This window comes from Semicossyphus pulcher, unplaced genomic scaffold (assembly GCF_022749685.1).
Source record: "Semicossyphus pulcher isolate SPU_LCO1_2020_fin unplaced genomic scaffold, fSemPul1.0.p SCAF_6, whole genome shotgun sequence".
NCBI lineage: Eukaryota > Metazoa > Chordata > Actinopteri > Labriformes > Labridae > Semicossyphus > Semicossyphus pulcher.
Window position 1 is genome coordinate 23,872,633 of NW_027211737.1, and position 26,441 is coordinate 23,899,073.

General features: G+C 41.5%; 2 protein-coding genes across 2 annotated transcripts; one reads left to right on the top strand and one right to left on the bottom strand.

Moving 5' to 3' along the window:
- The first annotated feature begins 243 nt into the window (after window positions 1-243).
- Window positions 244-10,186, top strand: LOC138610018 (histone-lysine N-methyltransferase SETD1B-like). The gene is made up of 19 exons (XM_069682719.1): window positions 244-381; window positions 508-612; window positions 2,042-2,312; window positions 2,405-2,535; window positions 2,718-3,007; window positions 3,239-3,707; window positions 3,870-4,562; window positions 5,471-5,716; window positions 5,940-6,066; window positions 6,149-6,553; window positions 6,790-6,983; window positions 7,098-7,167; window positions 7,373-7,451; window positions 7,646-7,806; window positions 7,959-8,125; window positions 8,211-8,336; window positions 9,412-9,531; window positions 9,756-9,893; window positions 10,013-10,186. Exons 1-19 carry the CDS (start codon window positions 244-246, stop codon window positions 10,184-10,186), a joined length of 4,104 nt encoding a protein of 1,367 aa, XP_069538820.1.
- Window positions 10,187-10,310: 124 nt separating this feature from the next.
- Window positions 10,311-15,711, bottom strand: LOC138610560 (4-hydroxyphenylpyruvate dioxygenase-like). The gene is made up of 14 exons (XM_069683332.1): window positions 15,689-15,711; window positions 15,551-15,577; window positions 15,312-15,374; window positions 14,904-15,008; window positions 14,610-14,652; window positions 13,968-14,050; window positions 13,798-13,887; window positions 13,583-13,686; window positions 13,393-13,470; window positions 12,793-12,955; window positions 12,632-12,703; window positions 12,422-12,544; window positions 11,259-11,375; window positions 10,311-11,112 (listed from the first exon to the last, which is right to left on the bottom strand). The coding sequence occupies exons 1-14, from the start codon at window positions 15,689-15,691 to the stop codon at window positions 10,999-11,001; spliced, it is 1,185 nt and encodes a 394-aa protein (XP_069539433.1). The 5' UTR covers window positions 15,692-15,711; the 3' UTR covers window positions 10,311-10,998.
- Window positions 15,712-26,441: the final 10,730 nt, after the last annotated feature.

Consider the following 26,441-nt stretch of genomic DNA (forward strand, 5'->3'; position numbering starts at 1 on the left):
TACAGGTGAGAAAGATTTAACTATTTTATTACCTTTACCTTTACCTTTTGGGCATGTTTTATATCACAGCCGTGTATATTTTAGAGGAGAAAAACGTTTCAGGTGATGCTCTTCATCACCTGTCGGGGCGTGTTAACCTCCAGTGGAGCACTAATGTCAGCTAGCTAACGGCTACATTTACCGTGTTATTAATGACAGCGTACGGTGTTTATGTTGTTGTATGTCCAGGTTTTGACTAATGTAATGGAAAGCGACACACAAAGTACTGAGAGAGAGACACCGCCTCAGCACTGGACGAGCTGCAAGTTGATTATTGATCCCGCATTGACAAAAGGGCTGTACAAAGTGTACCGTTATGATGGACAATACTTTAACATACCCGTGAGTATTTAAAAAATGTCTGTTCTTCATAAGTAACTGGCCATCTGAAGAGTTTCCTGCTCTTAAGTCGCGCAGAAGAAGCACGCACGTTTCCATTACAGTGATGGATGTTGTTTACCTGAACAGGTGGAGGACTTAGGTCTGTTTCCTGTGGATACAGTCAGAGATCCCCGCATCTGCCGCCTGTGGAGCAAAAGCACCAAGACTGACCTTTCTGTTCCTAAATATAAGGTAATGTTTATTAGTGGTGGCGGAAGTATCGTCATTTCATTAGATTAAAGTAGCCTGCAAACGCCACACTGTAAAACAGAAAACAAATACTCCATTACATGTAAAACCTGTGTTAAAAAATGTTATTTAAATACAACTATGTAAAGCAAGGCAAGTTTATTTATAAAGCCCCATTCATACAGTACATAGATCAATTCAAAGTGCTTTACACAGTTAAAACAGACCATCACAAACATTAAGAGCATTTAAAGAAATATGACATGAAGCAAAAAATAGTCAGTATTGAAAAACCCTGTCATCTGTAAATAAGACTATTATTCATCTCACCATATGGATACACATTTTATTCATGTAAATATCTGGCACGCATCTATGCACACTGTTTTTTTTACTGTAAGTTCTGGAAACTATCTACCTCATGTAAATTTAACCATCTGTTACATAATTCATTTTTTTTCTAAATCACATTATATATTTCAGCATCGTTGCACTCCTCATACATATTTGCACTATTGCTTAATATTTAATGTTTATCGTAGGCTTGTATTAGTTTGATTTTTAAGATTTAATGTTTAAGTGTACAAAGAGAGCGAAGTTAAACCAGAGTCAAATGTGGTCAGAACAATGCAACAGTATATGTTTAAGCTTAAGTCTACTTTCTCTTTAATTAACTCGTTAGTTATAATTTTCCTTCATTTTAAGAATTCCCAGAATTCTTTTCTCTTGGGACCCAGAGTCCTACTGCTGCAATATTCAATCTTCCCTTTTTTTTTAAATTGTTCAAATACAAAATAGGTTAAAATGTAAGATCAATTAAAAGTAATAATTAAATATTGATTTAATTAAAAATAATGAAATAAAGATTGAAGGCTAAGTATAATCTGGAATATATGAATAAGTAGAAATAAGTTTTAAACAGAACAATGACCTATGTGACAGGTTATTTAATACAACTTAATGACCCATATAATACTCCTTATACATTTAAGCAGCTAGCTAAAGACAATTTTAATAATGGATCAGTATGCTGATAATTGTCTTGATATATTAAGAAAATCGTGACAAATATTTATCGATGTGAAACCTTCTCTTTGCTTATTTATTTCTCTGACTAAAAGTAAAAACACAAATTATTAATTTCACTCCAATTAAGGACAATAAAAAAATGATTGTAACTTTTGAAAACTTTTAAGAACCATCGGTTATCAAAATACTTCATGTCTTTTATGCAGAATCTTAATTGCTAAACTAACTAGTCTCTCTAGTACTTAAATACTTCAGTAAAATGCAAGTACCTTAAACGTACTAAATTACAAAACTTAAGTAAGTACGCTTAGTTACATTCTACTACTGGTCTTTATAGTCATCAGAATAATCAAATTACAGCACTAGAGGTGATAAGAACAGTTGTTTATCTTTGTCCTTTCAGGTTGATGAGTGGTATATTGGCCCCGTTCCTCCCAAAGAAGTCACCTTCTCCAGGTTGAATGACAATGTGAGGGAGGCGTTCTTGACTAACATGTGCAACAAACATGGGAACGTTGAAGAGGTGGAAATATTTTACAGTCCGAAGAACAAGAAGCATTTAGGGCTCGCAAAGGTCGTCTTTGACACAGTGAGAGCTGCAAAAGAAGCTGTTCAGCACCTGCATCAGACCTCAGTGATGGGAAATATTATTCATGTGGAGATTGATCCCAAAGGTAACAGTGATTTTTTTTGGAATACTTTGGATTTTTATGTACTCAAAGTATAATGTTTGTTGAATTTAATTGTGACTTATGTCCTTGCTCAGGAGAAAATAGGGCACGATACCTCCAGCTTCTCTTACATGGCCTTTATACTCCTTGGACATTGCCAGTGGGCAGCAGTGAAGGAGCTCTTCAGAGCTTAATCGACAGCTTGCTGGTAAACATTTTAAAGCTGGTTATAATGGGTTTTAACATTGAAAAAAATTCAATATTTTAAACCAGCTTAAGTTGGACAGATATAGAGCAATATCATCTGCAAAGAGCAAAATAAAACACTCGGATTTCTCTGTTTTCATACCCTGGATTCATGGATGCTCTCCTCTTACCTTTTTTCTCTGTATCATCCATCTCTTACAGGGCAGCGCAGCCACACAGAGGCATGGGAGTATCTCCAGCCCCACCAGCGTCGCCACACCCCTCTCTCTGGACACGGCCTACTCCAGTATTTGGCAGGATACACCCTGCAGCTTTGGGCTTACACCGCCTTCTCAGGGAACCCCCCGCACTCCCTGCTTCTCTGCCACTCCTCTCTCCCAGGACTCCTGCTACTCCAGTCTTCAGGCGACTCCGGTCCTCCAGGGGGAGCCCTCCACCTACAGTGTTCACAAATCTTTAAGACGAGAGCTCTGCCATCGGAAACCTGCAAGGTATCACAGGGGATCTGGGGAAGTCTCAGATGTCAACTTTATTTTGAAGCATTGGCAACCACAGACACAACACCCACCGCTCTCTACTCAGATACAAGCCAGCAGGCAGCAGCTCACACTGTGGGGTCAAAATGCAGAGCCTTCCCTTGAGCCTGCTTCCCCCTGTCAGGAGTCCAGAGATTTGCTCACCTCTACCTCCAAGCCTTTAAATCTTAACTGTAACTCTTTCAGCATCCTCAGCATTGATTTCACAGCAGATCAGCAGACAGCAGATAATGACGATGCATTCATAACAGACTTATCTCCACCTGCTGCTAACTTCTCTTCTAGCAGCACCCAGCCCGAGGTAGAGAGTTTGGACTCCCGCATCGAAAGTTTGCTGATAAACAGCCAAAGCTCTCAACCCTCATACTTTGATAGGAAGACTCTGGAGGTGGATGCTCTCTCTGAGGACAGCCCAGCTTCCCCCTGCTCAGCTAGGGCCTCCCCTTTGTCAGACGGCTCACACGATTACAGTCCGACTCCTTGTGGATCGTTCACAACCAGCCAGCAGCGCTTCTACAAGGACTCAGTGGATGTCACTGCGACATGGCTCAATAAAAATGAAGAGGATGAAACTGCTGAAGCTGTTTCTTTTCTTACGAGGAACTCTGAGTCTCCCACTCCTTATGATGTCACTTATTTTGAAAAAAGGGCTCAAGTAAATAACCAAAAAGCTGCAGAAAGGTTCCAAACACTATCGTGCCCACAGGTAAGCCCTCTAGCTCTCTACATCCAACAAGATGACAGTAAAAAAAGTAGTATTAGGTTGTTATTCATGTAAAAGTACTATAGTGTCATTCAGATTTTTTTTCCTGTGCAGGAGTATCTTGAAAATGAGGATGAGGAGCACTCAAATGACAGACTGTCTGGAGCTTCAACAGCCACAAACGAGATCCCCTCTCTTCCTCAGACACCATCCTTCTCATCTCTCAATAGCACCACTCAACTCCAAGCTCCTCCTGCCATTAGACCTGGATGCTCCCATCCACCAGTCCCCCCTTTCTCTTTCCCCATTCCTCTCTTCCCTCCATCTATTCCTCCTGTCCCTCCTCGCCTGCCAAATGGCACCATCCCCATCCCGCCTCCAGGCTGGATCCCACCTCCCGGCCATCACGCTGGTATCCTCATTCCTCCTCCCCGTCTTCCACCTCCTCCTTCTATACCTCCTCCACCAACTTTTCTTAGACCCCCTCCACCTTTGATGATGCCTCCTTCTGTTCCACCTCCTGTCACATACCCCTTACCCTTGCAGCCTTTAGATAAGGCAATTCCTCCTTTCCCTCGACCGCCCTGGCCGGCTCCACCTTTCCCCAGGTTTAACCCCTTTGTGCCACCACCAGACTTCCTGCCTGTGAGGGAAAATCCTCACAAGGTAACTGTAGAAAAAGTTTTAGAAGTCATCGTGGATGAACTGAAGTCGATCATTAAGAAGGATATTACACGCAGAATGATTGAAGGGGTTGCTTTCAAGGCGTTTGAGGACTGGTGGGAATGTCAAGAGAAGAAAACAAAGGTAAGATCTTATTATTGTTATGATTATTATTTTGTATCCCTATTGGCAATGCAGATTTGGAGCCAGTAGGATAATTATTTTTTTTTGTTTGTATTCATAAGATCCAAGTTTCTCCTTTGAAAAGTGGAGCAGGGAGTGTAGAAGAGAAGACCAAACAAATAAATCCCCTCAGTCACATCAGGGGCCAGGGCAGAAAACCTCCACTGCCATCCTTCAAGGTAAGTAATCTGCTCAGTGTAATACAAAGTAGCATTTGATCTCTGAGCAATCTCGGAACCAATCATCCGTCATCTTAGACGATATAGCCTCTGGGGACAAAGGTGAACATATCGGGCGGGTCCAGTTAGCAGCTTGAGAAGCGACCGTGTGTTCAGTTCAAAAGGGAAGTACATTTCGCCCCTCTAGATATGTCAGCAAAATAAATGCTGCCATTTCTAGGTTCTAACATGCAGATGTCTGTCTATAGAGATTAATAAGAAGCTACATCGTTGTCAGACGGCCGCTGATGGGAGCTGGGATGTCATTATGGCGGATTACGTTCTGCCTGCATTTGCTCTGCACACGGACTGTATTTCCTGCATACGCTGCAGCCTGCTGATACGTGATTGGTCGATATGACTCGGAGTACACGCGTACTACAAACGGAAACCAGAACATTTGCCGTCCCTAAAATCAACGTCCCTGCCTACGGATTCTACATTTCTGTGTAGAATCTGTAAATAGAGGTTAATCTCTGAGTAATGACATAATGTGATGTAAAATAATATTCTTATGCAGGTAAAACGGAAAAGAGCCGATGAGCCTGCTGCATTTGAAAAAACAGAAAATGCTTCGTCATCTTATCATGAAAATGCAGGTCAGTGCTTTAATACAACAAACCCTCTTTTACTTTTAACTGTCTGTTTCAGACGGCAGCTCAATTCACTGTGTTGTTCTATTTCCATGTGGTTTTAGATGTGAAACAGAGGGGTGACATATGTGGACCTGCATCTGAGGGAGCCAAACGGAGACACGCAAGACCACATGCGCTCGACAGCGATGATGAAGATGATGCAGGTTACGGGAAAGAGGAAGAAAACACACTGCAAGAGAAGGAAACAATATCAGACGGAGTGGAGGCTGTTGTGCCAGATGACGATGATCCTCAAATTCTGGTAAATAGGGAGATATTGCATGAACAGTGATATTTGTTCAGAAATACATTTTGGTGCCATGCCTTTGTAATTTTCCTTTTCGTTAGCTGCTCATAATTGGCCATGATGAGTTTTGACAGCTAAAAATAGTTGATTTCCCTCATGTGACTTTTCCAGAATTTCTTACAAAATATCAATATGTCTGTTTAAGTTATGTGCATAAAGTAACTTGTTCTCTTATTAGAGTGACAGAGAGGATCATGATGATGATGACAGTAATCAATCTAAAGAAATTGAGGAACAAAAGCTCACAGAGGATGAAGAAGCTGTCGTCTGTCAAACCAGCGATGGAGAACAGTCGTTGGATAGTGGTAAGTTAAAAGGTCAAACAGTTGCAAAACTAAACACTGTTGAATAATCACAGTAAATGTTCCTGTTTCCATGTAATTACAGAGAGTTTTTCAGAGAGCAGCTCGTCAGAGGAGAGCGATAACTCGTCACAGTTTGACTCGTCCGACTCGTTCTCCTCAGAGAGCTTTGAGGACTCTTCCTGCTCTGACATCGGTCCTGATGATGAAGACATGGAGGAGGACAGGGAGGATGACAGGAGGGTCGACTGCATAGTCATATCTTCAGATGAGGAGTCGATGGAGCTTGAGCCGCCTGTTACCCCCTCGGCCCCGCTGACCCCTGGTGCTCAGCTGGAGCTGGAAATGCAGGACTGGTCAGCTCCATTTCATACTGAGGAAACTGAGGAGAACCAGTTCAATTGCTGTCCTGTCTTGGATGCCATGATGGAGCTCCAAACCAGCGAATGCCAGGACCATCTACGGCCCCTGTCACCTATAGGACTTCCAGGTTGTCTGCCATGCATGTTGTATAGCAGTAGATGGAAATATTAAAAGCATTAGTTTAAATAATGTGAGATGATGTTCGAAATGTGTCCATTAGATGCCAGAAGTTTCCCTATTTTTGGCTCCTAATGGGGATAAAATACACAAGAAAACCTTGCACCCTACATGCTAGATGCTAGATGAAAAGTCAGAGGATTAAAGTTATTATATTGTGTAATATTTTCTTGTTTTTCCGTGTAGCACTGGAGCCTCACCTGGATGTAGACATGGAGAGCCCTGAATGGACGATGGAGCCACTCAACTTAGAAACCTTGCGGCCTCTTACTCCTACGGGCTGCCTGGTGGACAGTGACCCCGACCTTCTGATCAGAAGCAAACCGACATCCCCGGCTGTGGAGGAGGCGGAACGACCACAAACACCAGGCAGGGGGATAGTAACTGAACTGGAGAGTGAGGAATCTGCTGAAGAAGTCCGCTCCCTCTCTCCAACAGGCCCTGAGCTCATTCACAATCCCTCTGATCACCTGACGTCATATCTGTCATATCAGGGAATGCCTAAAACTCCTGGTAGAGAGGACAGATGTGTTTGGAGCTCTGGGAGAGCTCTGGCAACACAAGGTAGAGAGACAATCATGTCAGGAAGTAGCATGGTAATGTACCTAAATCGCGTCAGCCCTCCTCCTGTGCCTTGCCTGTCTTGTAATCCATACATCTCAGCCCCAAAGACTCCAGGAAGAGACATCATCCTGCCCCGGAGAGCTATAGTCCACAGGAGGAAAACACAGGTGACAAACTCACAGCCCCTTTTATGTGATTCTCTCAGAGGCTCTCCCGTCTCTGTGTCCTCTCCCTCTGACTCCTCATCGGACTCTGCTGAAGGGAGGGCCATATGGAGCAGTTCTGTGAGGATGAAGCCTCTGCAGGGACTCGAGAATATGCCCGGACTTCTGAATGAGGAGAAAAGGAGAGAGACGGAGAGATCCTCACTGAGGAGAAGGCAGCTGAGGAGGTTAAAGAGGAGATGGAGGAAACATCAAAGACAAAAATCTATAAACAGAATATGTGGTCCTCGCTCCTCTCACAGTCGTCCTCACAGGTGGCGTTCGCTCTGTGAGGAGAGGAGGATACTTCATCGGGTTTGGAAGGAGGGCCTGGATGAGGAAGATGCAAAGCTGCTGCAGTTCACGTATGAAAGGCTGCAAGAGCAGGACAATGGCTGTGGGTGGCTCAGCGACACACTGTGGACACCTCACCCTCATATCCTTTAAAACACACTGTAGATCTTAAATTAAGAGAAGAGAGTATTATGTGGATTTGTTGACATATAAATAATGAGTTTCACAGGACTGTGATTGATACACAGGACTGTATATGATATTCAGTGTCTGACATCCTTGACTGCTGCTCACTGACTGAAGCCCTCTCAGAGACGAGTGAGGAGTACAAACCCTGGCTGCCGCCCCACAGGACCGGCTCTGCTCGCAGCGAAGGTTTCTACAAAATCAGCAGGAAAGATAAAATGAAATATCTCATCAACACGAAGCCGGCGTCTGAGCTTCCATCAACAAGTACTCAGGTATCAAAAACTGCTAATGTTAATGATCTTAGCGTCCAGTTGGTATCAAACAATCTGTGCTTAATGTCAGCTTGTTTTTCTGCAGGGAATGTGCATCCCCGCCCAGCAGCTGACCTCCCTGCGAGCTGGATCCGACTTCAGGTCTGAGCAGCGCCGCCTGCTGTCCTCTTTCAGCTGTGATAGTGACCTGGTCAAGTTCAACCAGCTGAAGGTAAGTCAGGTTTAAGTAGGCAAGTCGTAAGGAGTTTCCTTCGGTCGAAACAATTTGATACAAATTATTAATTATTAATTATTATTATAATTATTATTAATCCAAAGTAACAAAGAGATAATAAACACCTGAATAACGGTTCTACTGATTAGGGCTGCACAATATGACAATATACATCGTTAAAACAATATGAAAATCTCTATCGTATGTGTTCTTCTTTTTCGTCTCTGTCGTGATGTCACAAAACCAGCGACTGCACTGCTTTCCGCAATTTTTACGTCATTTTGACAACGCTATACGTTCTAATCCTTGCATGTGGGAGGGAGCCTGGAGCAAAGCATAGAGGGAGGCGCTGTAACATGGACATTAATGTGCAGAGACGGACTCAGGCTCAGCACAAGTGAAAACAGAAACTCAGTACTTTTTATTTGTCAAGTATTGAATTCACACAGGATTATCCAAAAATAGGCTTTACCATGTGGTTATTTCATATGGACTAATTATTTGTGTGATATATCGTGATATAGATATCGTTATCCAGATATGAAAAATCCTAAATCGTGATATCGGATTTTGGCCATATCGCCCAGCCCTATTACTGATGATGAAACTCGCTAACATTGTCATCTTGGAAGACAGAATTCTGTGAAACTCACAGGCGTCACAGTTCCTGCTTACCTGGCCTACATCAATACAGAAAAACACACCCCTTCCACCTCACAGGAACCTCAGTTATTCCATCACTTTAATGACAACGATACGACTGTGGATTATGGATTATCAAGATTTCATTAAATATATTCCTACATTTTCTAAACTTTCATTCGTAATGTTGTGTATGTATTTTGACTGTCATTCTATTGCTGCTGAGATTGCTGCTACCACACTAATACAATAGTTATAATGAGTCTGTCCAGGTGTACAGACTTCACTTCAAATTCGTATTACACAGTATATTAAAGGCTACCTGACAGAAGTTAACTGTCATGGCAGTATTTAGTGCCTTTGGAGCCTGTGTTAACAAACAGCATAAGCCTCATTCTGTCACGTGACTCTTCATATCTCCTGACACTAGTTCCGAAAGAAGAGGATTAGTTTCAGCCGCAGTCACATCCATGAGTGGGGCCTGTTCGCGATGGAGCCCATAGCAGCAGATGAGATGGTGATCGAGTATGTGGGCCAAATAATCAGACAGGTGAGACAAACACACTAATAACATGGCTTTGTAATAAGTTCATAATGTTCACACCCTTCATAACGAATCTCTCATGAGCCTTTAAGCGAGCTGCTTTTCCCCTGATTATCTCCTCTGAACTCTGGGACCCTCTGGTTGTTTTAGGTACTTTCCAGGACTGGGAGCAGGGTGACGGAGATAAACAAGAGTCTCATGAATAGGATTTCTGTTGTATTTCTCCTCAGGTCATCGCTGACATGAGGGAGCAGAGATATGAGGAGGAGGGCATCGGGAGCAGCTATTTGTTCCGCGTTGATCAGGACACGATTATCGATGCTACTAAATATGGGAACTTGGCCAGATTCATAAACCACAGCTGCAATGTGAGTGAGAGCTGGTCGTGTAGTGAGAGATTTAAGAGATTCTGAAGGAGATCAATAATTGTTTAATCTTTAACGCAAAATAAATTATTCTCTTTGCATCTGTGTATTTTGTCTTGCAGCCTAACTGCTATGCAAAGATCATCACTGTGGAGTCCCAGAAGAAGATCGTTATTTACTCCCGGCAGCCGATCAGAGTCAACGAAGAGATCACGTACGACTACAAGTTCCCCATTGAGGAAACAAAGATTCCCTGTTTGTGTGGAGCAGAAAGCTGCCGCGGCTCCTTGAACTAATAAAGTGTCCTGATTTTTTGTCAAGAGCCAAAGTGGCCGGAGGTACTGAACAATACAAACACAGACACTGAAGATACGTCAAACATTGACATTTTAATACAACTCAAAGGTGTCTGGAGGCCAAACAGGAGCTGATGAACGAGCGGTGGTTCTGCTCAGTGAGGAAGGATGTAATAGAGAGGAATCGGACCAAACACAAGGAACTTTATCGACGGACGTCTGGCTTTGAATGATAACGTGCCACCTGCTAACACTGTTAAACAAAATCACCAATTTCTGGTAAAACATTAAAAACACCACATATACTTTTACATTACAGTTTATGTAACCATGGCCACAACTCTTTGCACATGAAGGGACTAAAAGGACCCTTATAACATCATGCGGAAGCCTTTGTTTCAGGGTCTGTTGTTGTCCAAACGGTAACAAAAATGTGCAGTTAAACGCTTTAATTTATGAGAGCTTTAATGGTATTTGGCTTGAATCAAGCTTTTAACAATAATGTGGATTTTCTTTTCAACGTTTTATAAGAAGAAAATTGTGATGTTCTAAACAACTGATACAAACTCTTAAGATGATCTTTAATGAGCATTATGATGAAGTTCCATGTAACACATGTTTATAAAATAAATGTTAATAAAACATGCACGTCACAAAGAATAAAACATTTCAGCTTTGATAAACATGCTTGTGCATCGTTGTTTATTGCGTATCTCACGTTGGTGGAGCATGTTATTAGTATAATACTCTTCTCATATTAAATTGAAAGTTATTAATTTCTCCAGATCTGAAAACAACACTGTGATCACATATCACACACAGTTCTTTGAAACTCCATTTGGTGTCAGGACAGTCAGGTTTCCTCGCGCATGCTGGTCGGCTTCGATGGCTTGAAAAAGAGACTTGAAGTTTCCTGCACCAAACCCCTGTGAGTAAATCAGGCATTTAAGTTGTTATGTTGGCAACAAACTGAATCCTTCACAAAGCTGAGTTGTGTTCATATTGTCACATTTAATCATGTACTATGTATTTCCTCTTGTTTAAGTTTCTGTGTGTGCAGTGGCGCCCTCACCTGGTGGTTGTGTCTCTGGATGACTTCCAGGAACACAGTGGGCCGATCCTGAACCGGCTTGGTGAAGATCTGAAGTAAGTAGCCATTGTCATCGTAGTCCACCAAGATCTTCAGCTCCTGCATACGAGTAAGATCACAAGATAGTGATTTTCTGTTGTGATAATTTTCAGCAATACTTTATATTTAAGTAACCCTATTGACTTTATATTTGTACCTTTTATAAGCCATCATAAAGCACTTACTTTATTCTACAACTACAAGGCCATTAACTAAATGAGTTTTAAATCCTTTTAAATCACTTCTTAAAACTCACTTTTATGGCTTTTATATGATGTCATCTTCTTATTGGCTTTTTATCTTTTTAGGGCTTTAATCTTTTCTATTGCTCTCATTTATGTATCCTTTTTATTGCTTTTTAACATGATCTCTTTTATTGCTTGTATCTCTTTTGTTGCTTTTATAGCCTTTATTTAATTTTGTTGCTTTATTTCCTATCTTGTATCTCTTTTAGTTCTTTTATTGCTTATATTTCTTCTATCTCTATTTATTGTTTCTACTTCTTACTGCTGTATTTATTCTCTTTGACTGCTTTTTATTGCTCTAACCTTTCTTTTCTGTCTCCTCTCTCCTCTTTTGGCCATGCTGTGTGGGTTCTCCTGTTGCCTTTTGGGTTTTATGACTTGCTTGTATCGTTGTCAAAACACTTTTTAAACTGTTGTTCCTACAGGTACTATATCAAGTTATTATTTATTATTATTTGTATATAAATTACGATCTTAACATGCTTTGCTCTGTACGGGCCTGATAAGGTGATAGTTCCACAATACTTGGCAAAGCATGTTAAGATAATTGATTTACAGCTTCGTTACTTACTATCAATAAGCCAGGCAGAATAATTCATTAATAACTTCTTTTTAATGACTAACAAAATGCCTTTATACTAGCTAAATGCTCACTAGTTCATTACTTATGTGTACCATATTATAGTGTAACCTATTTTCTCTGTTAGGTAGTTGGAAGCAAGAAGCAGGGCTGTCGTTTTGTTGGCTTGTTACAGCAGTTTATGTGAACAACTTGGTCTTTAGACCAGAAATAATAAAGCATCTGGTTAAATATATATAACTGCTATGAGCAGAAATCCTAAACATGATCTTAGCTCTGACCTGCAGGACGTCCAGGTCCTCGGAGACTTTGACCTTTGAGTTCTTCAGGTTCTCCCTCAGCTGCTCGTAGTAGGTGTCGGGCACGCACATGAACTCCATCCCACGCTCCTTCAGGTTACGAATCTGCACATTAGAGATTCATTAGAGCGTCATGGTGGCTGTTTTTAGGATGCATCCACACACAAAGCTAAGAGTGTTTTATGTACATACCGCAGTGATGATATCTGATGTGTTCATGGCGATATGCTGCACTCCTGGACCTCCATAGTACTCCACATACTCCTGTGAGGGGAGAATGTGGGTAAAGCAAAGCTGTTATTTAACCATTTTTCTAAAAGTCAGTTGCTCTTGTTAAAGTGTAAACAACATGCCTGGATCTGAGACTTTCTCTTCCCCATGGCAGGCTCGTTGATGGGCATCTTCACCGTCTCCTCGTAGTTTGCAACAACGATGGAGCGCAGGGCACTGAAGTCTGTCTGAAGCTGCTTGTCATCCACCGACCAGAAGCGGTGGAACAGGAGGTTTTTCTGATACCTTTTGGATCATGAAGCAGAGACAAAGAGACGTAAGTTTGAACAGCATTGTGGTGTTAATGCATCCTTAAAGTAAATAGCAAATTTAACTGGTGCCTGCTGAACATAAATGATTTATGTTTTGAGTTTTGAGCCGGCTCCATGAGGTCTTAAAACATCCTCAAACCTCAAGCCTGCGTTACACCCCTCTTCCCGGATTAACCAATGAGCTTGCTCATTTAGAGAGCTGCCCTCCCCCCGCCTCTTCATGCCTATGTGACGGCCTAAAAACCAGATCCAGATGTGGAGACCCACTTAAGAAAACGCAAAGTCATTGTGATCCCAGACTCATGCCAATAAAGAGTTATGTAAGAATTTGACACGCATTAATCCCTCCTGTCTCTTGACATCACATCACATCACATCACAAAACAAAAAGAAGGTGTGAAGAGCAGGTACCATTCAACCACTGGAACCATCTCGTCATCCGGCTGGTTTCCCACAACGTGATCAATGAAGTCCAGTTTTCCACTTGGTCTGCACAGAAGAATGGACGTGTACAAATATTCATAAGCCTTCATTCTGAATGAAGCATGCACGTGTAGTAATCTGCACCTTTTTTAATGATCTTCTAAACATGCACACTCACAGTTTAGACAATAACGGGTTCTTGAACAGAGGGGGCTGGAAGCCTGGCAGAAACAAGCCGCTGTATCCTGTCCTCTCTACAAACGTGTGTGTGGTGTCTCCGTACTGCACCAGACAAAAGGAAGTTACAATTTTAGCATATTTCAGAATTTGCTCAATTAAATTCAGTCTATAATTTTTCATTGTATATTCACAGGATTGAGTGACGTCTCTTACCGTCTGAAGCACAGCCAGCCTGACTTTGCCATGCTTGTCCTCCACGGTGTGAGGCTCCTTTATGATCACTGCCCCTCGCTCTCTGGCTTTCTGTGAAGGAGGATAAATGCATTATGTGTGTGGAAATATGAATCCAGTTGCATAAATGTTACTTAAAATCATAATTTTACCTGCACAAGGAAGTCACAGTCCTGCACTGTGAATGCAACGTCCTTCACTCCGTCCCCGTGCTTGACTAAATGATTTCCCATTTCTGAGAAAAGACGAGAAAAGTTTTTAGCCTCACTAAGTCATTATACTACTTGACTGTTGCCAAATCTATACCAATAACTGCTTAGTTTTAAAAAAAAAATCATTTTTTAACTGTACTTTAGTCTTCTGCACGCTAGAAGGGATCATTATGAGTTGATTTGAAGAAAGCACAGCAGGATTCATCAGGAATGTTTTGCATTATTCTTTATTTTTTGTTGTTGTTTTATTGGTTATACGGGTAAAATAACTCAAGCTTTTTAAGTTATTAAAATAAGTAAAGTTCAAAGTGACAATTTTTTGCTGAATAAAATAATCATATGTGAGTACAAATAATACAAATACAACGTTTAAGACAGAGGGGCCTGCATGGTTATAACTCCTCTTTTATTCTCTCAAACTAGTGTTTAACAGATTGATTTTCCAAACAGTCTGGGTAGACCTTGAAAAGATCACACTTATCTAATTTGTATAATTGTGATGGGTAAATTAAAACAAAACATAAATACTTCAGGTTTCACCACAATGAGTTCTCATTGTGGTGTTCCTGATCAGTGTTGTACCTTTGTTTCCAGGATTGAGGGCGGAGGAGAACACGTAGATGATCTGTGAAATACAAAGTGAAAAACACATAATTACATTCACTCTATATAAAGCTACATTTAGAGTCCGTAACAGGTCATATTTTAAGCACAATCTTAATAAGAAAACGGCACATTATGAGAAAAAGCGTGTCAATAAATGTAACTAAATTCAAACCTGCATTAAACAGTGTTTGTCATTTCTGTTTTGTTGTAGGGAAATCTTTTCTCACATTCTGATTCGTGTTGTGCTTCCAGGTACGGAGGATTCTTTACCTTGCCTTGTTTGACTGCATGTGACACAACATCTCGACTTCCTGTCTCCAGACCCTGGTAGGCCAAAGGCTCAAATCCCAGGTTGTTACAGTAATACGAAGCCGCCTAAGGAAGACAAAGAAAACTTACTCAGCACAAAATAATGGAGAAGTCTATTGTTGATTGCAAAAGGCTGTGCCTTAAACTTTCTCATGGCGCCATCTCCTGGCGATCAGTGAGAACTGACTCAGTTTGTGCTGTGTGAAATTCACACATTAGTGGTCTATGTTGGTTCCACACTCTGTGTCCCCTCCACCCCTCAGGAGAACCAATAGCCTTGCTGAGTGAATAGTCTACCCCTCCATCTGTGAGAAAACATGACAAAGTGATAAATATCAAAAACACCAAAAACACAGAAAGTTAACTCACCTGTTTTGCATTTCCGACCCAGAAGGTTAAGTGATCGAAGCAGAGGAACCGGCCCTGCTCATGCTGAAGATAAGAGGGAATAACAGCTTCATAACAGAGTCACTGATGGAAGATATCACGCTGTTGTAATATGCACAAAAACAGATGCAGGATTTAAAGCCTGGTATTAGTGTAATGCTTTAAAACTATACTTAATAATCTACAATCATTAGTGCAACACACAGGAGGAGGTGACCTACCTTTTCACCTTTGTCTGTGTATGTTGTCTGTAATCAAAAAAGGTAAATCATAAAGAACAATGACACATTTTAATGCAATTTACACAAAATATTTCATTTCATAGAAGCCTTAAAAATGAAAAGAAGAAGGTAACTCACCATCTTGCTCCCGGTGACCTGGCCTGACTGTCAGAATGAAACGTACGAAGAAACTCTGAATTTAAAAGCTGAGAATGACGTTCACTAAATCCACTCCCACCGTAGAGGGGGAGACTTCTGAGGAGGGGGAGGAGGGAGGGGAGTATTGATGTATTGCTGTTATACAATGATTACTCAGGAAAACATGTCAACAGGTCAGATTTGACCTCGTCATCCTTAAGTCATTTTGATGCTGGTCAAAAATTTGCACTGAATTTTAATTGCTTAAAACGCAGGCTGAATTTAATTTGCAGATAAAAAAATCTACGTGAGTTATTTTTCGTGGGCTCGTGCTTCATAATACAACATGACTAGATTTAGTTCTGATTAAAAATGTAGTAGAAATTTTCTGCAGGATTGCAGAGAAAGTGTTTGTCCACACAGGTTTAGAGTTACAGCTGCACGTTTCTACAAAAAGAAGAAGAAAGGGTCCAGATGTTAGTGTTTAGTGTCGAGAGGAGGCTCACTCATGCAGGACTCTCATTGGCTCACGGGGGTTGAGCTGAGTGAACCTTAAAATGCCCCACTCCTCATCCACAGATATTATTCCAATCATTTCGATTATTCTAATTAAATTAGAGGGAAAGGGTGCCAAACCATTGAATGATACCTCTGTAAAGAGGGTACATCTGAAACTGTGTTGATGCTCTGTTTTTGGGACAATGCAGGTTAAAATAATGGGCTTCAGCTGGTGCCAGTGTGCAGCTGAGAGGGTTTACTCTGTGCACAAACGTTTTGCAGGACAGAAAAACAGTGAAAGATGAACAGAATGAAACTGAAACATTTTATTTTGTTAGATATTTTAGGATAGCAAATGATAACTGGAATAAAATATTAAATAAATATAAAAAACAAACCAAACATTGACACAGAAGTTGCACTTAAGAGGTCATTAAATACATGTGCAACTCCAGCTGCAGTATTACAGCCTGAAAACCACATGCAGTTACTATCTACCTACTGTTAACTACCGCTTCCTCTTCTTTTATTCTTCTATAATAAACCATAATAATGATTGTAAAAGTCCTTGGAGTATGCTTCAGTCTGAAGATCAGAATGACACGCGGCTCAGCTCTTACAGTCATCACTGCAGCACCAAACACAATCACAGCAGGAGAACAGACAGCACAGCTTTATTTGCCTCAAATCATAAGGATCATTATTGTCATGTTTGGAATAATTTTGTTGGACTCCATAGAGGAGGCGGGCGAGAGGAGGATGTTAGCCGAGCTGACATCTATGATGGACAACCCCTCTCAGACCTTAAGCAGCTCCTTTAGCAGCAGACTGAGACACCCACCGCAGGTCCTTCATACCCACTGCTGTCAGACTCTACAGTGTGTATATTTTATTTTATTACTATTATTTTTGTTACTGTTATTATTTATATCGTCAGATTTTTTTCAATCCTTTTATTGCCACCTGTACTTATTGTCTAATTTTATCATTGAGTACTTTATTTAATTTGCCTGTCTCTTGAGCTGCTGTAACGAGTACATTTCCCCTGTGGGGGATCAATAACAGCTTATCTTATCTTCAATATCAGAATTGCCTTACCAGATGAGTGATCCCTTACTAGGTTTTACTTAGGGGGCAGTGATGACTGATGACCTCAATAGCTCCATCTAATGCAGAGCTACTCTTGTATCTTGATACAATCAAACACACATAATTCTGTGTAGTAACTAAGGAATGATAGAGAAACAATGAGCGAGGACCCAATGAAACATTAATTAGTACTTCCTGATGAACTGAGGGAAACATAGTGGATGATAGATGATGAGTAAGATAGCAGACTAGGTGCTACTTTATCATTAAAGGTAATGATTTCTCACCCGTTAGCTTCTTAATAACAAACCAGAGAGAATCTTTCAGTCATGATATTCAAACCACGTGTATAAAGGTATTTACATTCATGTCAGTGTAAGTAGGTACAATGTTAGTGTATGTTAAGTTTAATAACTGAGCACAGAGCTGTGTGGAAAGGAAGTAACTGCTAACACAAACTGCCTTTACATCTTTAAGATAACATCTTAAAACATTTATTAATCTAGAGGGTTAGTGATGCAGCAACTGTAGAACAAATAAGGAGGAGGCATAAACAAAGGCAGAAATAGAAAAAATATCAATGAAACAAGAGTTAGATAAAAAAAATATGAATCAAAAATACCTTCTAATCACCAAAATTCCCACAAATCGTTGTTACGAAACATCTTAATGTCCTGAAAACAACAAAATGAATTGAGACTCGCAGAGAAACTGCAAAAAAAAACAAACATTCATAAGTAGTGGTCAGATTAACTCGACACACTGAGGGACTGATTCATCACTTTACCCTGAAGTGCACTTTGAGTGAGTAATTAATGAGTCGTTACCCCTTGTTATTGTTGGGATCAGGAATGACTAATGATGCAGAAAACAGTTATTATGTCTAATATGTTTACTAAGAGAATAATCACCTACTATTAATCACCATTATCAAGGCTACCATAATGTCCTTTACTGTACAGGAACTCATTCATTACTTATTCCTCAGCAGCTACTCACAACTCTGTGCGCCGTCTTACAGTTACCACTATTTTTGTTGCATATTTATTGAAACCCTCCAAAGAAAACATGTTGATGAGCGGCCTTGTCGAGGTGCACAGGTCAGTTAGGTGTGTGTTACGGCTCTGCGTTCCAGGAACAGATCACTAATGAGAATCTGACGCCCGCCCCTCTGAGCTCCCTCTGCGACCGTCCCTGAAGACCTTTGTTTTTCACACTGTCACCTGGAGGTTTGATGTTGTCAAGAGAGACAACTACACCCATACAGACTGAGGAACACAATGTGCTGGATTATATAATATCAGCTGCTTTACATATATAGACTATTGGGTAATTTAATAGTGGGATATGGGAGGTTGGATGTATTTTAAGTGCTGTTAGAGTGTCATGCACTCAGACTGTTGTTTCCAGACTCTATTCTAGGTTCTCTAATCTCTCTGAAAACATTAGATATTGCTAGATTTGATATTTAAAATGGTTTAGCTTGCATGTCTGGTGTCTCAACACAATGTTTTTTTTTACGTTATCACATCACGCTGCATTAAATCCCCTGGTACTCAGCCCCTCTAAGGACAAACGCCCACAACACCCATCCTCACATAATCGTAGTAGCTCAGTTGAAGGGAGCAAGCCAGCTGTCAAGACAAGCAGAGAAAATGAGCGACTTTCCTTCTGAAACAAATCCACAAATCCTGGTGAACGGGGAACACCAGGAGCAGCAGAAAGAAGACGCTGCTGCAGCAGAAGAGCAGGTCTCCTCTGTCAGTCTGGACAATGAGTGTTTGGAGGACAGCGTCGCTGCAGAGAAGGAGAAGCAGGCGAAAATGCAAACTGTTTTCCAACAGGTACGTGAGCGGATCAGATCTCAGGTGGGCATGAAGGCCCCGAAGAGCAGCATACTGGAGCTGGTGCAGAGAGTCAGGGACAGGGAGACGGAGATTGCACAGGTGAACGGCGAAGCTGAGGTCAGAGACGTCAGCAGTGAGGAGAAGAAACAAGCAGAGACTTTGAAGGATGAGAGTAAACATGAGATGAGTGTAAAGGAGGAGGAGCTGTGTGCACTATTTAAAGAGAAGCTTGAGGTCAGTGAAAAGGCCTTAAGAGAAGAGTTTGCAGTGCAGATTTCTCAGGTGCGTAAAGAGATGCAGGCCTACACTGACCAGGCTCTGAAGGACTTGGAGAGTAAGATGCAGAGCCTTAAACCTCACAATCCACAGCAGACACATCCCCAAGAGCAACACGAGAGCCGAGGTCCAGACAGGAAACAGAAACCATCAGCAGCTCCATCTCTGTCCTCCAGGAGAGGAAGAGTCCTCACTCGCACCATGACCACCATCATCCCCAAGACCTGCGCCCCCGTCATCATCTGCCCGCGAGCCAAATCAGAGACTCTGAGCACCTCGAAGGGCGAGTGTTCTCGACTGCTGCTGAGAGATCCCGTGCTCACCAGAGCCGGAAACAAGCCGGGTCAGAGCCGCAGGCCGCTGCCCCCGACCTGCCCCCCTCTGCACCAGCGCAAGAAGACTCTGCAGGCAAAAACCAAGACAGGAAACTGATTTGACCTGTGAGATGAAGAAAAGTTGGATGATTTTAATAATTGTTGCTTCAATTTGAGCTACGCTACGAGCTTATTGTAGAAATTAAACGTTGCAACTATAAAGGTAATAAAATAAAGTATCTTGTAAGAGATTTCCCATTTACTATAATTTTTTCATAAACTGGTTGCAGGTAAAGACAGGAAGGAAACGTACCTGCAGTCTCTGTGCATGCTGCCTCACGTTCACACTGTCATGACTAGGATGCTTGAATCAAACAGAGCCTCGTTAATGTTATTAGTAACACCTGTATGGAGTCAAATAAGGGTCAAAAAGATTTTGAAACTGCAAAATAATGTTCACAAGTAATTTCACAGCCTGAAATTGTATTTCATGTTTTGCATGTGAAATTTTTTTGCATGCAAGTATCTAAATTTGTGAAAGCATAAAAAACATTGTTTGTGACTGTATACGTTTTGCAGATGTAGAATTATTTTGTGCACACAGAAAAGATTTGCAAATGTGTAAACAGTTTTTGTAACTATAGAAACTATTTGTGTTTGGACTTTGAATATTTTCAACAAAGTCTGAGTTACAGACACACACATTTTCTATGTGCATGTGTGAACCTCAAGTTACAAGCACACATTCTGACCCTTTCTCTCTCTAGCTCTAAATCTTTTTGACCTTTATTTGACTCCATACACCTGTGCTGTCCCTGCTATGACAAGTCAAAAAGTCTGCTGTAAAATGGCCTGTTGGTGACCAGAGGGTAATATAGAAGGCAACATGAGACATTCTAACCCAACAAAAACACATAAAACACCTTTGAACACTCAAAATCCATGTGATGTATTAATGACACATAAAGAACCAAATCATTAAATAAAGACTAACAGAGGCAACAAGGCAGCCGTACCCACTCTAAAAACCTCAACCTTAAACGGTAATTGTGGGAGCATACTTCCCAGATATCCAGACAGTGTTGTGTTGCATGTGTGATGTCCACGGTTGGCTCCGGTTGTAACTCTTCATTTTCCTCGCTGACGGTCGCTTTCCTTTTCAGACTGTTTGCTTCATCTGAGCATCGAATTTGCTTCTTTTTCTTTGGATTTTCACTTATTTTTGAAGTTGTATCTGTAGTCATCCATCTTTTCTTTGTTTGTGCAGCCATAGTAGATTACTGTTTACTCACAACACTTGTCGAGACCCAAAAAGCAGCTGCTTAGCTCCGCCTACCCTCTCTGCCAGACCAACCACTGCTGGCTGATGGAAAACGCATCACTAACTGGGCGTTGCTTGTGAGTTTTTCCATGAAAGTCGCCACAGACACCCGGTCTGTAATAATACTATATACTGCAAATGCAAAGGCTTTCATCAGTGGGCCATCGGCTCAATCACCATTGTGTTACCTCATTCGGCGATAGACAGAGACTTAACAGACATTTATTTAAATGAAATTCTTTGAGATTATGACTTTAAATACTGTTCCAAGGCCAGGTGCACATCGTCAACAATCAGTATCACCTGCAGAGCTACAGACGGGGAAAAGGGACACACAGAACAGGAAGTGCAAACAGCCGTAACATTGTAGATGATACAAGATTCTGTAGCTCAACTTGGATTATAGCACAAAAGGACTGAAAGTTGCTGCTTAAATGTGGCCAGTTCAAAACCTTACCTCAGGAGTAATCACCATACACTTTACCTCTGAGAAAAAGACTTTGGTAAGTGTGCAATCTGACCAGCAGATGGCAGCAGTTCATTCATATCTGCTCACAAGAATCACATCTGGATGTATAATAGTTCAGTGTCACTTTCTTTGTGGACATAATGAAGCAGTTTTATAACTGACAACTGTTGTAGCTGCAACATGAACTACGGCTAAACTATCTTTACTACATTCATTCAAGATGTTGCTCCTGTGTAGAGCTTATTTAAAAAGAGGATGTATGTTTCTCTTGACGTAGAGCAAATTGTAAAATATCACATTTGTGATGGGTCAGTATCGAGTGTCTCATCCAACATATCACCAATTTGAAGTTAGAAACCAGCTGTCTGACTGAGCGCTGCAATCTGCTGCCCCCTAGTGGCCAAACAGCAGAGGACTCCTGATACGCTGAACAGCTCCAGAGAGAGAAGATGTGTAACTCGGCAAAGAAGGCTGCGTGCAAAGTGTGCGAATCAAAATGCTCAAAGGGTAAAAAAAAAATCAACAACATTTTAAAACTTACATCCGGCTGAATTAATTTCCAAAGCGTTCTTACTTCCTGTTCTCGAGGCCTCAGGTGATCCAAACCTTGTCATTTACCTCTCGTATTTCCTTCGTGGAGACCTGAGCACCTGAGAGCGTCCAGCAGCTGATCTGGCACGGGGAGCAGCCAGTGACAGGAGATGCATTTAGCCCTGAAGCAGGCTCAGGAGCCGTGTGCCTCGAGGCGGGCCCTTCACAATGGACGGGATAGAGAAGGATGTGAAGAGGAGCTTTGTGTGTCGAGGACGATGAGCCCCGAACGACCACATCCGGAGGGGACGAGAGCCCAGCACATTCAGGTCTGGCCAAACCACGGCGTCCTCGGAAGCAGCATCTCTCGCCTAACGATGTCCACCAACAGCAGCAGCAACAGGCCTCATTGATATGCACCATGCAGCACAGATAGATAGATAGATAGATAGATAGATAGATAGATAGATAGATAGATAGATAGATAAATAGCTAGATAGATAGATGGATAGAGGTTCTGTCTTTCGAATCCTTGCCATGCCAGTATCTGCACAAAAATGAAGATGCTAGAAAAGGAAAGGAGAGGAAAAAGAGGGAGCAAGGACTTTCTTCGATCAGCCCAGAAGGCTGCTCCGAGCCAGGCTTAAGAGACGAACTTCAGCCAGGAGGCTAACGTACAGTGAGCATGACTGACCAGGAGGTAGTTAGCGCCAGTGAAGGCACCACCACTACCACGTCTTCCTCTGAGCAGGAAGATGAAGCGTCTCAACATCAGTTTGTAAGCATGTGTTTATATCGGGGAGAGCATGTCGAGATAGTACACGCATTTATTGATTTAAACTGATATAAATACATTTGTATAATAATATAAATTATTTTAGGGCCCTTCGCTTGACCTTTTCAGGGGCCCAGACATTTCTGTGGGCGAGCCTGGGAACTATTTTTAGAAGGATTCCTGGAAGATCTTTTTTAAAACTGACATGACAGCTCCCTAAAAGTGAAGCCAATATATCTCCAGCGCCCCCTGCTGACTGGCTACAGTATAGCTCATAAATCCAGCTCCTGCAGCCGATCTGTTCCAGATTAGCAGAGTAGAGGAGGAAAGGCGAGAGGTATATTGGCTTCAGTTTTGTACAATGAAAGTAGATGGAGACGCGTCGTCATTGGTGACGATAGAACTGAATATTTTATAGGTGTTGAATTTTAAAGTCATGCTGAAAAGAGAAAATCATTCTTATCTTTAGCAATAGATATTAAAGAGTCACAACACAAAAATAAAAGTTTGTTTATATTATTAGATTATTTTTTCTTTAGGGGGCATGTACCATGTGATGTCACTGCCAACTTAAATGTGTACATACATCTTCTATTTGCATACGTGCCACATATGTTTGAAGTTTAACTCTTGTTTTACAGTGTACTATAAATCCTCTTATATTTACTAAGCTAAGACTTAGACTAAAATCCTCCCAATCAGCTGTAGTTGGACCTGTAATGGGTGGAGCGGACGTGACCCTGAATAACAATGACAGCGAGGGCGGTGTTTAGAGGACAGATCCATTTGATTTCCTAATCACCTCTTGAAATGTCCCAGAAGATAACAGCATTACCATGAACACACTGATCTCATGTAAATGCTGTCGTTGTTCCCGAGCCCCGAACGATCACAGAGAGGCCACTTCCAGGTCAGACAGATCGCTGAGACAGGCTGATCTCAATTGTGATTCCTGAGCAGTAAAGGGCCGTCACAGGAGAGAGACGGAGGTGACGGTGTGTATTAGGAGCTCGAGTGGCCACTTTTGTGAGGCATGATTAGACATGTTACGGCCCATTATTTCTTATTGATAAGATTCATGGGGATCTGGCTCGGAGTCCAAAGTCTGTGGGAAATTTCATTGATTAAAATCAGCACAGATTCAAGTACAGGGGAAATTATACGAGGATAGAAGTTCCCATGAATGCTGGAAAAACTGTTTATACAATAACAGCTCAAATATTTTCACCATTAAATAATCTGCAGATTATTTTCTACATGAATCATTTACTGCACAAAATGTGAAATATTCTGTTCTTATAAAGCACTTTTCTAGTCTTCAGACCACTCAAAGCTCTTTTACACTACATGTCACATTCACCCTTTCACACACACATTCACACACTGATGGCAGTGCCTGCCAGTCTTTAATCAGGGTCTAACTATTAGCGCACAGTCACACACTGATAGCTATGCCTTCGAGAGCAATTTGGGGTTCAGTGTCTTGCCCAAGCACGCTTCAACATGTAGGCTGCAGCAGGTGGGAATCAAACCGGCAACTTTGAAAGACGACCTACTCTACCACTGAGCCACAGCCGCCCCCAACCACAGCTTCCTATAGTCCAATATAACATCCTTCGTGTGACCGACAGCTCACTATCATGAAGTAGACGACAAAGAAAACCAGAAAAATATTTACGTTTAAGAGGCTCAAACAAGATAATTTTTGTTTTTTTTACTTAAAAATTACTTAATCACGTCATCAATAACTCTTTGTAAACTTATCAGCTAATATATTAATCTTTCATCTGCATCTTTTAGTGTTATCAGGCTTCTCCATCACTTCTGAGTAATGAACAATCAAGATCAAATGTAGCATGTTAGCTCCTCTTTAAGCTAACAGTTCATTACATTAAAGCTAATGTAAAGGCGTTAAGAGGCGGGGCGACATCACCGAGACAAAAAATAACAAGAAAGAAGAAGTGCTTTAAGGTGCAAAACATTGGGACCGACTTGTTTTGGTGGATCAGAGTCTCGGCTGTCTAGACTGATCCTGGGCTCAAACTCAGACCCCAGACTCAGACACTTTATGTTATTATCTGTACAGTGCAGACCTTAATCCTCTGGACAGTTTCTCATCACAAAGCTGTCAATCTGGAGCTTAAAGACCGTCCTTCATACAAAGTCCCACCTGTTTGCTAACGTATGGTTATCTTTCCAAAGAAAAAAGGGATTTGTTAAAGGAACATGTAGCCTACCCAGTCTACATTAAGATCATTTTATCAACCCAAAAGAAAGTGCAAACACTCCCCGGCAAATTATACGGTGAATAAATACTGGAGCCATAGACACTCATTGACAATCTTGAGAAACTTCATGGCAATAACATGTGAAGGCACCAGTCTAGCTAAGCTAAGCTAAGCTAATCTGTGCTTGCTAAATCTTGATAATGAACAGAAAGACTTGAGAGTAGTATTGCCGTTCTTATCTGCGTCTCTTGAGTCCCCACATGACGGATTTCATCATGTGCAAATTGCGTTTTAAAGCCCATTAAAACTTGTATTAAGTATTTTTTATAGGAATATTCAGTGAGTTATAAATTCAACACAGAAAAAACCTCAAAAATTGTAGTGCAGCATTTAAAAATTCTGCTAACCGATGACTGTTGATGAATGTATGTGTGTGTGATTTCACCAGAACTGAGTGACAGTGCCAGTCACATACACATGCAAGGCCACAACTGTCACTACATTTTGATTCAAACGCAATGATGTGACATCACAATTTCCTAATTTGGCCACGCCTCCTCCAAACAAGTGGGGAACAAGTGGGGCACATAAAAAAAACCCATAAAAACATGAAAATCTCTCCATTGAAAAAAACAAAACAGCCAAACTTTATCAAAAAACATTGTTTTCATGTCCAACCCACATTACTGCTAATAGAAAGAAATATGCTGTCAGGGCCTTTAAAGAAATAACAGATCATTCAAGACACGGGGAGAGGTAAAGAACACACACTGAATGTACCACACACGCTCTTGCCCACCTACCAAACCGCCCACACACACACTCAGACACACTCAGACATAGGAACAAATGCCCACACCTCACCCTCACCCCCTCCACCGAGTCCTCTTTCCTGATTTTTTGGGGCTCCAGTCGACCGTTTGAGCTCCAGATTTACAGATACGACTAACAGGCAGAGAAAGGGACACCTAAAGGTCCTTTTGCTACTCCTGCTCTGCATTAGAACAACTAATGGATGGAGTGTATGGAGAGATATTCCCCTAACTGCATCCTTTGTGATACGTTTCCCCAAGCTGATGCTGTCTGTGTGTGTGTGTGTGTGTGTGTGTGTGTGTGTGGTGCGTGTGTGTTATAGTCTGGCAACAGGTGGATGAATGCAACAGAGAAAGTAGCGCTGACAGCCTGTGGAATGTGTCAGATCTCTGTTTACATGTGTGTATGAACACACACACACACACACACACACATTACAGGGTGCATTTGTTGCAGCCTGGGTGGGATGAACAGCAGGGAGATCTGAGGAGAGGCGAGCAGTTGTGTTTTGGTTCAGATGCACCATTTGGGTGTGGCAGCTCGCGCTGACGGCAGAGCGGCACCTGTGTCTGCTGCTTTCATGTGTTTCACC